The sequence below is a fragment of the Gasterosteus aculeatus genome, chromosome 14 (assembly GCF_964276395.1).
Source record: "Gasterosteus aculeatus chromosome 14, fGasAcu3.hap1.1, whole genome shotgun sequence".
In the NCBI taxonomy this organism is placed as follows: Eukaryota; Metazoa; Chordata; class Actinopteri; order Perciformes; family Gasterosteidae; genus Gasterosteus; species Gasterosteus aculeatus.
This window is the reverse complement of record NC_135702.1, coordinates 812,074-824,266: the sequence shown is the minus strand read 5'-3', so window position 1 is coordinate 824,266 and position 12,193 is coordinate 812,074. Positions and strand designations below refer to the sequence as shown.

The 12,193-nt window shown below is 47.6% G+C and overlaps 1 protein-coding gene across 6 annotated transcripts; it reads left to right on the top strand.

The window, feature by feature from the left end:
• The first annotated feature begins 2,104 nt into the window (after positions 1-2,104).
• On the top strand, positions 2,105-10,486 carry scarb1 (scavenger receptor class B, member 1). 6 transcript variants are annotated; one of them, XM_078088699.1, is made up of 14 exons: positions 2,125-2,387; positions 4,649-4,809; positions 4,884-5,025; positions 5,335-5,538; positions 5,640-5,735; positions 5,821-5,936; positions 6,011-6,177; positions 6,252-6,370; positions 8,143-8,216; positions 8,320-8,371; positions 8,510-8,656; positions 8,933-8,980; positions 9,459-9,531; positions 9,808-10,486. In XM_078088699.1, exons 1-13 carry the CDS (start codon positions 2,268-2,270, stop codon positions 9,528-9,530), a joined length of 1,518 nt encoding a protein of 505 aa, XP_077944825.1. In that variant the 5' UTR covers positions 2,125-2,267; the 3' UTR covers position 9,531; positions 9,808-10,486. The 6 variants fall into 6 exon arrangements, 4 of the variants coding, with proteins under 4 accessions (XP_077944827.1, XP_077944825.1, XP_077944824.1 ...); XR_013452607.1 differs by lacking the exon at positions 2,125-2,387 and adding an exon at positions 3,262-3,699 and having other exon boundaries at positions 8,067-8,216; XM_078088698.1 differs by lacking the exon at positions 2,125-2,387 and adding an exon at positions 3,262-3,699.
• The last annotated feature ends 1,707 nt before the right edge of the window (positions 10,487-12,193 follow it).

Sequence of the window (12,193 nt, the reverse complement as noted above, 5' to 3'; positions counted from 1 at the left end):
TTGAGACAAAACTGCTGCTGTGATCTCAGAGACACTGTGTGATCTGAGAGGAAGTATATACATGTATACACATTTATACATACGTGTGTATACATGTATCTGCGTGATGTACCACCGTGTAAAGACATCACCTGCATAAAACACACAAGAAGGAAGGATGCTTTGTTTAATGAGAGGACAAAAAGTCCCCTAATGTCCCTAAACTTTACGATTGAAGTGTGCTTCATTACTTCTGCTTTTGGTCACGAGTCATACTTTTACATTCGAATACATTTACTTGTACCAGAGTATTTCTACACTATAATATCTATATTATCTATTTCTATGTATATGTATAAATATATAAAAATAGGATATCTCGTTTGGCAAAAATGACCCGTTGAGGAGAAGCAAACATTTCCTTATAAATCTGCGGGATCACGAGATGATTAAAGGGATGAAACACAAACTTAAATGTCACTTTTTCCTCTAAAGTCTGAAGAGAGAAAAGACGCTGCTTCACCTCGTGGTCACGTGACTCCACAAGTCTGACTCAAAGAGTGTCTCAGAGTGACCTACGAGCACGCGCGCGTGTATGTGTGTGTGTGTGTGTGTGTGTGTGTGTGGAGAGTCACATGACGTGTGTGTGTGTGTGTGTGTGTGGAGAGTCACATGACGTGTGTGTGTGTGTGTGTGTGGGGGGGGGGCGGGCTCTTCCTTCTCGTCTCCACCGTCAGCATTTAGGAAGGAAGGCGCGGTTTGTAACATCTAATGAGACGTCGGTCCCGTCTCTGGGGGGAGGGGGAGGGGGAGGGGGAGGGGGGGGGGGGGGGGGTTACAGAGCAGTCAGATGAGCGCGGTCGGCCCCCCTCCCCCTCCCTATGAGGCGATCATGTGCGCGCGAGGCAAGAGAGGCCCCCTTCATCCAGCCCAAATTCACCAAATCCATGGATAAAGATGTGGGAGACATTATCAATATTTATAGATATCTGAAGGGGGGCGGGGGGGGGGGGACCAATAATGACGTCCAGTGTTCCTTAATTACGCTGTCAATTAGCAACGATCACGACAGTGCGGTTTAACCCCTCCCCCACCACGCCCCCCACCCCCCCCCCCCATGGTCAGACTGAAGAGAGTCTGTGGCTCCGTGACGTCACACGGATCTTGAATCAAAATAAAATTTCTAATCAAAATTACAAAAAAATAAAAACATGAAAACTAGTTACAAAATAATTATTAACAAAAAATATTAAAATATAATTCAAATCGATTTTACAATAAATGGAAAAATTAAAGAAAAAAGAAAACTCCAATCAAATAATAAATATATAAAAATTGAAAACATTACAAATAATTAATAAAAATGAGACAAATAAATGATAAAGTAAAAAGTTGAGAACAATAGGAGGATGTCTTTTTGAAATATCAATAATAACTTAAATCAACCCTCTAATTGTCCACATGCAGGACTATTGCAGGTGAAGGTCCAGACTGCCTGAGGGTAAAAACGTGGTCTCTTGAAGGAGGACATCTGCGATGAGATGGTGTTGGTGGTGTGGGCTCCACTTCTCAGGGATAAATAGCATTAAGCAGGTCAACTATGCTCTGGTTGTTGAAATATGAGCAAGTGAGCGTGACGGACAAAGGCGGCACGTAGGATCCGCCGGAGGATCCTAGTGAGGACGTTTAGTCGTCTCTTTTGATCAGACAAGTCAACGTCTCCTCAATCCTGACTGATAAGAGAGACCGGGGTCCAGGGAAACCTTCTGCCAACGTACATCCTTAAAAACACAAATACAAAACTTTCACTTTGCGCTCTGAAGTTTTTCATGAACAAACGTTTCTGTGCTTCCAGGGGACTATTTTTAACGGCGGATTAATCCACTTTTTGAGCTCCACTGAGTGTTGTTGGTAGAAGAATAAAACTTTAAATATACATAACCACATCTGAAACTTAATTTCTAGCTTCTTCTTATACGATGACTCACGCTTTCTGTATTTATATCGATAAACACCGTCAGCGTTATTTTGTCCTGCTGAGGAAAACCTCTTAAAATAAGCGTATGAGTATCAAGTCATCTGACTGAAATGTGACTGCACGAATTAACATGAATGTATAAAACAGGATGCTTTCTATCACGCACCCGCCCCTCCCCAGTGTGTGGGCGTTGGGGGGGTCTACAGAGTATAAACACACCCGCCTGCCGACTCCTCCGCATCCATCACCGTTCCCCATCGGACCTCGAAGCGCCTCAGCTTGAAGGAGAGATTTCTTACTTCTTATTGCCATGGCGATCAATAAGCCCAGGGTGGCGGTGGGATTCATAGTGGCGGGGGCTCTGACGGTGGTCTCCGGGGTGTTTTTTCTCATTGTGGGGCCGATGGTGATGAAAGATCAAGTGATTAAAGTAAGTCTTCCGATGCTTCATTTCAGGGGGGGTTGGAGGTTTCTTTACAACAATTTCATTTTTCTCAATTGATTTCACATTTACACTTTAAAATACTTTTACGTGTCAAATTTAGCACATCTTTCCACGCCATTGAAAAGAAAGGAACAAAAAACGGAACATGTGACTTTTGTCCTAATCCTGAGTTGATTTTCCCCCCAAAACTGTAATAGTTTTTAGCTGGAAGGTATATTTGTGTTGTCATCTGTGACGGAAGTAGTTTTAAGGAACTTTCACTTGTACTTGAGTATACTCAATGAGTAATGTTTCTTTATGCTTATAAAAGAGCAAAGAATTGTATGTTTACATCTATACATTTCAGTTTAAGACTGCTTTTAAAATACGGCATTTTGGTAAAGATTGAACCAGTGATCGACAACCTTTATCCTCATGAAAGCATCACAAAGCCACGTTTCAGACGTTTTCAGCAGGTTCATCAGAGATTAAATGATCCAATACTAGAAACAACGAGAATACACATCTTTGTGTCCTAACGTATTCTTCTTCCCTCCCATTAAATGCCCCGACCCCTGAGATGCATCTAGTGACCCTTTAGAGGGGCCCGACCCCTATGCTGGAAACATTCACGTAACCTCCGTTCATGCAGACAAACGTTGCTCATAATCCCTCAAATCAGCGGGTTTTCTTTATGTAAAGAGCTGTGAAGGTTTAAACCAACAGCAGAGGATAGAATCTGCTGTCCAGATCGGATTATTCTGGTTAAATAACGATTTTCGTAAAGTATCTATTCTATACTACACACACGTCATGTATATATGTACAATCACATGTATATATATACATATATATGTATATATACATATATATGATTGTATTCATAGTTTACATTAAACGTCTTCACCCCTGTTGCGTAAAACGTTTGAATCTCGGCGATTGCTCAAGACGCGCTGACCACATTTCCCACAATGCTCCGCGCGGGCGGAGGCGCGGCCAGCCGAGTATAAATAAAGCCACGACATCGGCCGATCACCTTCATCGATGAGGAGCCCGTTGAAGCCGCGCGGAACCTTGAGCACGCGCTGCGGGGGGACGGAGCGCAGGTCCGGGACTGGTTCGTAGTCTTTAGCCGCTAGCTAGCGCCACAGCTAACTCCAGCTAGCCGGCTAGCCGCGCTGATTGACAGCTGTCCGTCATGGGGATCAATAGAGCCGCCGTGGCGGTGGGGTTCGTCGTGTCCGGGGTCCTCATGGTGTTCTTCGGGACTGTCCTCACCTTTGTGGGGCCGATCATCATCGACGACCAGGTGGTGAAGGTAAGCGGGGGGGTCAACGTGCTGATCGTGTGATCGATAATCCTCACCGCCGAAGGTCTCGGAGGCACGTGAGCGGGACAATAATCGATAAGGATTCCCGGCTGATGAGTGATTACGCGCTCCAGCGAGGCGGCTTGTGACGTGACAGAGCCGCTGTTGATGGAAAATCAATATTCATATTGATCGATCCATTGTCTGTAAGCAAAAGTCTCCATCGGTTTTTTAAAGTCTTTAAAATGTCTTTAAAAAAGTAGATCAGTTCAAAAAGTTGTTCAGTTTAATAAGAGAAAAATAAGCTAAATGTTCGTTTATTAAAGGAAGCAAGTAATCGATCCACTAATTGATTAATAATTTATAATATAATATTCAGAACAGCAGTATTTATTACTTCATACTTCATGACAAAACACAACTTAAACACACTAAAGTACATCAGTACAATACCGACATAGTTCAACTTGCTATACTACACTAATATACAAAGTATACAACTACTAGTTTGAACTTAGAGACTAAGTTTTCTACTTTGTATATTAGAACATAATATTTAATACTATAACTCTCAAAAGAAGCGTCTCTGCATAACGAGAACTTTTACTTGTGTAACGGAGTATTTTTTTTCTGTGGTATTTTTACTTCCTTTAATACTCCCAGTTAACTGAAGTATTGAAGTATTTCCCACTTGTATTAATACTGAAACGTTTGTAGTTTACGGAGATTTGTTTGTTTGTCTTTATTTGCTTGTAAACATCTGAAGTCACATGACCTTTCCTCCCATTTGATTATCGGCCTGTGTTTCTTGATCAGATGCCGTGAATCTAATTGTGCCTGTAAACGCGTTTGTTATCTGTTCATCCACGAAAACGTTTACTGCCTCTCAGCTTTTTCACTTTCAGAGCGAGACGCTCGATATGCAAAAACGTCCAAAAACCAAAGTGTGACTTTTCAGAACACGGTGATCGACCCGAAGAACGAGGTGTCCTACACCATGTGGAAGGACGTCCCGGTGCCCTTCTTCATGTCCGTCTACTTCTTCCACGTCCTCAACCCCAAGGAGGTGCTGGCCGGGGAGACGCCCATGGTGGAGCAGAGGGGCCCCTTCGTCTACAGGTGACGACGACGTCGACGTCCAACGCGCCCTGACGCAGCTGTCCAGATGTGTGACATTCCGTTGTCACCCACAGGAAACGGATCCAGAAGGACAACATCACGTTCCACGCCAACGGGACGGTGTCCTACCGCGAGTACCGCCGCTTCTTCTTCGAGCCGTCCATGTCCTCGGGGGACGAGTCCGAGGTCGTCACCATCCCCAACATGTTGGTGCTGGTAAGCGTCCTGCGGACGCATGCGCGGCAGCCTGGGTTCTCAAGTTGGGGCCCGGGGACCCTCGGCGGTCCGCGTCTCTCTGGCAGTTATTTCCTTTATGCAGATTAAATATCTGGTTTTGACTGAAGGATTTCTTTGAATGACCAATAAAGTTCTTATTTAGCAAATTGGATTTATTTTTCATGATCGATCAAAACGTATCTTATATTGTAATTTATGTTCCAAACCACCATGAATGTCAGATCCATTGATTGTTAAAGTCAAATGATTGAAAGGTCACACCGGCGCCGCCGGGCGTCTCCCTCTCAGGGCGCCGCCGTCATGATGGAGAACTTCCCCTTCGCCGTGCGTCTGATGATCAGCGCCACCTTCAAGACCTTCAAGGAGGGGCCCTTCCTCACCAAGCCGGTGGGGGAGCTCATGTGGGGCTACGACAGCGGCCTGGTGGACTTCCTCAACAAGTACCTGCCCGGCATGCTGCCCTCCACCGGCAAGTTCGGGCTGTTTGCCGAGGTGAGACGAGGGGGGGGGCAACGCGGCATAACTGTTTTCCTCATGTTAACAAGCTCATGTGTTACAAATATGATTTTAACTTCATAGTTTGTTATCTTTAGTTTAACAACTCAAACACCGGCCTGTTCACCATCCACACGGGGCAGGACGACATCAGGAAGGTCCACAAAGTGGACTCATGGAACGGCCTGACCAAGGTGGGTGGGTGGGTGGGTGTAGGTAGGTAGGTGGGTAAATGGGTGTGTGTGTCAGTCACACTTACCTGTGACTCTCTGTTGGCAGCTGAGCAACTGGAACTCTCCTCAGTGCAACATGATCAATGGAACAGCTGGACAGATGTGGCCTCCCTTCATGACGAGGGAGAGCACGCTGCCCTTCTACAGCCCCGACGCATGCAGGTAGCCCCGTGTCTCCCCCCCCACCCCCCCTCAGCGTGTCCCTCGGCCTGTCTCACTCCCGTCTGTCCCCTCAGGTCCCTGGAGCTGGTCTACCAGCGGGACGGCGTGATGAAGGGAATCCCTCTGTATCGGTACGTGGCCCCAAAGACCCTCTTCGCCAACGGGTCGGACTACCCCCCCAACGAGGGCTTCTGCCCCTGCAGGCAGTCGGGTCTGCTGAACGTCAGCAGCTGCCGACACGGTGAGTTTAAACTCACCGGGGAGCCGCGGTCATGTGACCTGAGAGTTCTGATGAAAAGCTTCGTTCTTCTTCAGACTCGCCGGTCTTCATCTCCCACCCCCACTTCTTCAACGCCGACCCGGTGCTGCTGGACTCCGTGCAGGGCCTCCGACCCACAGAGGACCAGCACGGCCTCTTCATAGACATCCACCCGGTGAGCACACGCTACACGCACACGCTATCCGCACTGCTACACGCACACGCTATCCACCCGGTGAGCACACGCTACACGCACACGCTATTCACCCGGTGAGCACACGCTACACGCACACGCTATTCACCCGGTGAGCACACGCTACACGCACACGCTATTCACCCGGTGAGCACACGCACACGCTATTCACCCGGTGAGCACACGCTACACGCACACGCTATTCATTCTCATCAATTAACTTAAACACAAGTTGTCTCTTTCCCGTCGTCATGGTTACGCGCATGTGGTTCATAATTGGTGGACAGCGTTTTCAGCACCTTTTGCTGATGGACCTTTTGACATATTAATAAGAAGTGATAAATTATGGCCTGATCATATTTCATATTTGCTCTTCAGCTGATCGTTTCTTCCCTCGAATACGTTTGATCCAAAGAGACCAATTGTCACTCGGTCCATCCGTCAATCAAAGTCCTCACGTGGACGATGAGACGTCGTTTTGAATGAAACGCTGCACTTTAGAGTCGAGGACTGATTACGTATCTGAGTTATGCGTCATAATCAAGGTCGAGTTTTATCTTTCTGCAAGAGAGCGTGTGTGTGTGTAAAGGGTCGATGTGTGTAACTGCTCTGCATCCACATGTTCACACCTCTGGATGTGTTTGACAGGAAAAGGAATCTGATTGGAGCAACGGTGCGTTTGATTCGCTCGCCTGTCGGTGACCTTCTTTCTCTCTGAAGTAAAAAGACACTTTTTTTTCAGATCTTTGTGGTTTTTAACTCCTTATTCTAAAAAGAGTGATTTTAGTGATCGTACTTGATCCTCTTGCAGAGTGAAGGAACCGGCTGAGCTAACGTTAGCATTAGCTCGGCCTTCGTCCTCCGAAAGCAGTCGAAGGAACAGACGTGAAGCTGCGTTTATTCAGTATTTTAATGAGTGTAAACGCGTCTAATGTTGGTCTTTGTTTTGTGTTTATGATGAAAGCTGAAACCACAGCTGATTTAGAAGTTCATGTTTTATCAGAATGAACTCTGATAAACTATGTTTCTATTGTGTAAGTTAGCTCGATAAGCTAATTGTAAATTGGGCCATTTCTGCGTAATTGTGGTCGTTAAACGAGCGTCTATGACGCCAATAAAAGGTCACGTGACCCGTGTTTGGCGCTGGAGGCGACGCGAGCCGCCCGATGTCGAGTTAACGGTTAACTCGTCCTTCAGGAACACGTCGTCCCACTCGGGGACTTCTGACATGGAAGAAAGCGGCTTCTTGTTTATCTCGTTTTCTGCGAACAGGAAGTGACCCGAGGGGCGTAGAGAGACCTGTCAATCACCACGTTGTTGTTGGGTTCGTGCAGGCTGTTGACCTCTGACCTCCTCAATGGGGATTACACGTCCTTCTCTGCGTTCATGCAACTGATCTTCAGCGCTGCGGCGGACGGGTGAGACGTGGGGAGGTTGTGTGGTTTCATGTTCAGATCAGAGTCCCGACAGGAAGCCGGGGAGGAGCCTCACTGGGGGCCACTGGGGCTCCTGAAGTCTCTGTTGGGGCCTCGAGGACGTTTGATTCCGGCAGGTTGAAGCTGCTGATCGTTTGTTTCGCTTTGAACATTAATGTGCAGGAAGGAGGAAACGCACAAAAACCACAAACGCGTTTTATTGCTCCTCAGATCACAGAACTTTAGTTTGATTCCTCCTGTAGAACGTTTCCTCCACGCAACATGAGATCTACTCCTCAACTCAATCGCTAAGAGATGAAGCCTGTTTTGTCCCTGCAGCTGACCGGCGTCCCTCTCAACGTCTCCATCCGCCTGCAGCTCAACCTCTACATGAAGAAGGTGTCGGCCATCACGTAAGGAGGTCCAGACCTCGTGGACCATCGTCTTCTCGTGAGACATCAGAGGCCACTTCCTGCCTCAGTTTGACCTTCACTGTTGTTTATTTCGTCCTTGTAGAGAAACTGGAAAGATCTCCGAGGTGGTGATGCCGATGATCTGGTTTGAGGAGGTGCCTTGTCTTTTATTTCAAGTGTCTCCAGAGACCTTCTTAATTCCACTCATCCAATGTCTTTTCCTCAGTGTCCTAAAAGCTGTCCAATCAGGATCTGAGGATCGATCACGTGACCTCTCTTCTTACCCCCCCCAGAGCGGCTACATCGACGGGCCCATCCTCTCCACCTTCCACACCAACCTGGTGGTGCTCCCCGCCGTGATGGAGGCCATGCAGTACGGCTTCATCGCCCTCGGCCTCGCCACCATCCTCATCGCCTCGCTGCTGCACCACAGGGTGACGGTGAGGCCTCCAGGCTGCACGTAGCATGTAGCGTGGCGAGGTGGTGCTGTGGGCGTAGCTCAGACACCTGCAGCCCGTTAGCTTAGCATTGGACCAACGAGGGAGCAGGAGAATCGAGGATCAGTCAGTTAGCTTTTAAGACGCAACCAGGCTAGCAGTTTCCCTCGGTTTCCAGTCTTTGTGCTAAGCTAAAGGCCGCTGCTAAAGAGACGCTTCAAAGCGCTTCTTTGCTTTTGAGAAGGAGGTTAAAGTGTTTTTGATGCTGTGTGTTTGCAGAGGGCTCGTTCACATGTGACCACGACGTTCTCAGGAGACGACGACCCTGTAGGTCCAAAATCCGTCTCCTCCACAAGCCGACATCAATCAATCAATCAATCATCGTTGGTTTATAGCTGCTTTTAACGGTTTGGACAATCATAGCGTTATGAATATGTCCATTTCTTACTGTATTAAATGAATTCAGGAAGATTCCTGTATTTGCAGCGCTGAGATCTCATGAAGACACGTCACATTTCTTCCTGCGTCTTTACAGATGTTGATGTGTCCTTTATTTAATCCATCACATAAGACTCAGTGGTTCCATCACAAACTCGTCCTCCTCTTCTTCCTCTTTAACTTTGCTGCATGATGATTTAATGATCGAAGTAACCAATCACACGCCGTCCTGATTAACAAACTAATCGATTAGCAGCAGGAAGGATGAATGCATGAATTCTAATGACTGAAATACCTAACGACCAATCAGGAAGTCTCTAATGATGGTAACCATGGCGATAACGATAAGACAATGTGGTCCTTTTAGGTCTCCGATAAAGAGCGAATAGAAGGAGCTCACGACCCCCAAACGAAGGAGAAATGTGTCATTAATAATTAAGGTGGGTGCACACGCCTACACACAGTGTGTAACGTATATTAATCATCTTTATTCAAATACAGACTCATGTGCTGTTAAAACAGGACAAAACATGGGAACCTTTTCTTCATCCTTCCTTTTTTGGTTTGGTACCAAATGTTCATTTTGTAAAGTGATGATGATGATGATGACTTCCTGTTTGACTCAAACGAGTCGTCTGTGGGGGTCTTTTTTTAATTTTTATTAACTGTCCTTTTGATCTTCTCTAATGCGCCGTCCCTTCTGGTCCTAAACGCAGAGGAGGTGACAGGAAGTAGACCCGTCCTACGGAAACAAGAGCACTTCTACTGGACAGAAGGAACCTTTGCTGAAGACACACACACACACACACAGCTGGTGTCGTGGACACACACACACACACACACACACACACACACAGCTGGTGTCGTGGACACACACACACACACACAGCTGGTGTCGTGGACTCACTGACGTTGTTGCAGCGTCTTAAACTGCAACACAGATGTTTTACACAGACGACGGGTCTCTGTTGCCGTGGTTACGCTTGTCTTTTATCTTTAAATGAAACTTTTGTGATCAGATACATTTTGGTGTCAAAGTCGCAGACAAACGATCCTCAACCTTTCACAATAAAAGTCCTGCTCTCACTGATCCGGATGGACGGTCAATGCGTTAAAAAGATCCGCCTCTTAAAACACTTGCTTTGTGTACAACGAATTACTCAAATAAATGTGTCTGCATGAACAAGGCACCAGACACCAGGCTGAACTTCACCACCGACGCCTTCATGGAGGTCTGACTGATGCTGTTATTCCACGTGGAGTCACTCTTCTTCTGCAAAGCGTGATGGAGATGAATGATGACGTTTGGCCGTCTAAACGCCTCCTTTTTATTATTAAATAAAAGTGATCGAATGGGGAGAAACTTGAATGTAATAAATATATTTTGAAATTCTATTTGAACTTGTGATCTTTTCTCCTGTGAGAAGGAAACAAAGCGGTTTTAGATGAATCAAAAGTCGAGAAGCTGCTTAAGTTTTAATCCTTATTGGATTATTTCATATCTCATAACTGCAAGTTCACTGCAGGGAGACTACTGAGCAGAACGTGGGGGGTCCAGGGGTCCTTCTAGTACGTGGGGGGTCCAGGGGTCCTTCTAGTACGTGGGGGGGTCCAGGGGTCCTTCTAGTACGTGGGGGGGTCCAGGGGTCCTTCTGGTACGTGGGGGGGTCCAGGGGTCCTTCAAGTACGTGGGGGATCCAGGGGTCCTTCTAGTACGTGGGGGGGTCCAGGGGTCCTTCTAGTACGTGGGGGGGTCCAGGGGTCCTTCTGGTACGTGGGGGGGGGGGGGGTCCAGGGGTCCTTCTAGTACGTGGGGGGTCCAGGGGTCCTTCTAGTACGTGGGGGGTCCAGGGGTCCTTCTAGTACGTGGGGCGTTCCAGGGGTCCTTCTAGTACGTGGGGGGTCCAGGGGTCCTTCTAGTACGTGGGGGGGTCCAGGGGTCCTTCTAGTATGTGGGGGGGGGGGTCCAGGAGTCCTTCTGGTACGTGGGGGGGTATAGGGGTCCTTCTGGTACGTGGGGGGGTATAGGGGTCCTTCTGGTACGTGGGGGGGGGGTCCAGGGGTCCTTCTAGTACGTGGGGGGGTCCAGGGGGCGCGTCGGGACCAGCTGCTGGAAGCTGAGTGGAAGGAGCTTAAAGAACCGGCCTTTTGATGTGACCTTCACGCTGTAGTACTGCTACTGCTACCGGGTCAGAGTTCTTCTCCAGGGGAACATGTTCCAGATGTTCCAAACTGTGTGGACCACTAGACATCATCTGTCTTTGGTTCTGGATGTCCAGAGACGTCTTGATGATTTTTCCAGTGCGCTTGAAGACATCGTGGACTCCACAAGTCAGCAGATGAAGACGGAGAGACGTGAGGAGCGCGAGCAGAATAAAACAGCGCTGGTCCTGTGGACGAAGACGTCTCTTCATTGCTCCACTGCACACGTGACCCCCTGAGGTCTGGACCGGGGACACGTGACCCCCCTGAGGTCTGGACCGGGGACACGTGACCCCTGAGGTCTGGACCGGGGACACGTGACCCCCTGAGGTCTGGACCGGGGACACGTGACCCCTGAGGTCTGGACCGGGGACACGTGACCCCCTGAGGTCTGGACCGGGGACACGTGACCCCTAAGGTCTGGACTGGGGACACGGACACTGAACTCTGAGCAACATGAAGTCAGTCAGCTGCTTCAGGACAAAAGAGGGTGAATGATGTGAATCAGAAGGTCTCTGAAGAACGTGAAGGTTTGTGAGTACAAACGTTTTGTAATTAGTTTAATCGAGTTTAAACAGAGAAACCTACTCGTTATTTATCTGTTATTATGTGATCTTACTGGTCCGGCTGCTTGAGATCAAAGTTTGACACCTGGTTTACAGCAGAATGAGGACGTACTTTATTGTGATCATTTCTTTCAGGTACAATAACGACGTTATTAAGAGATTTAAAGTTAAAATCGTTCCTCTTTCTGTTTGATCTGATTTTTTGGGGCCGTTGCTGCTGTCTGTGTTTTATTTTGGCGGTGCATTGAGAGGCTCCATCACATTTAACACTTTCAATACTCAAGTTTCTTAGTAATAAACTCCACCCTGTTATAAAATACGTGCTTGTTGTTTG

Coding starts and splice junctions, on each gene's coding strand:
- scarb1 (XM_078088699.1), top strand. CDS start 2,268: ATGGCGATCAATAAGCCCAGGGTGGCGGTGGGATTCATAGTGGCGGGG. Junction 5,026..5,334: donor TCCCCAACATGTTGGTGCTG/GTAAGCGTCCTG, acceptor TCTCCCTCTCAG/GGCGCCGCCGTCATGATGGA. Junction 5,736..5,820: donor CATGGAACGGCCTGACCAAG/GTGGGTGGGTGG, acceptor CTCTGTTGGCAG/CTGAGCAACTGGAACTCTCC.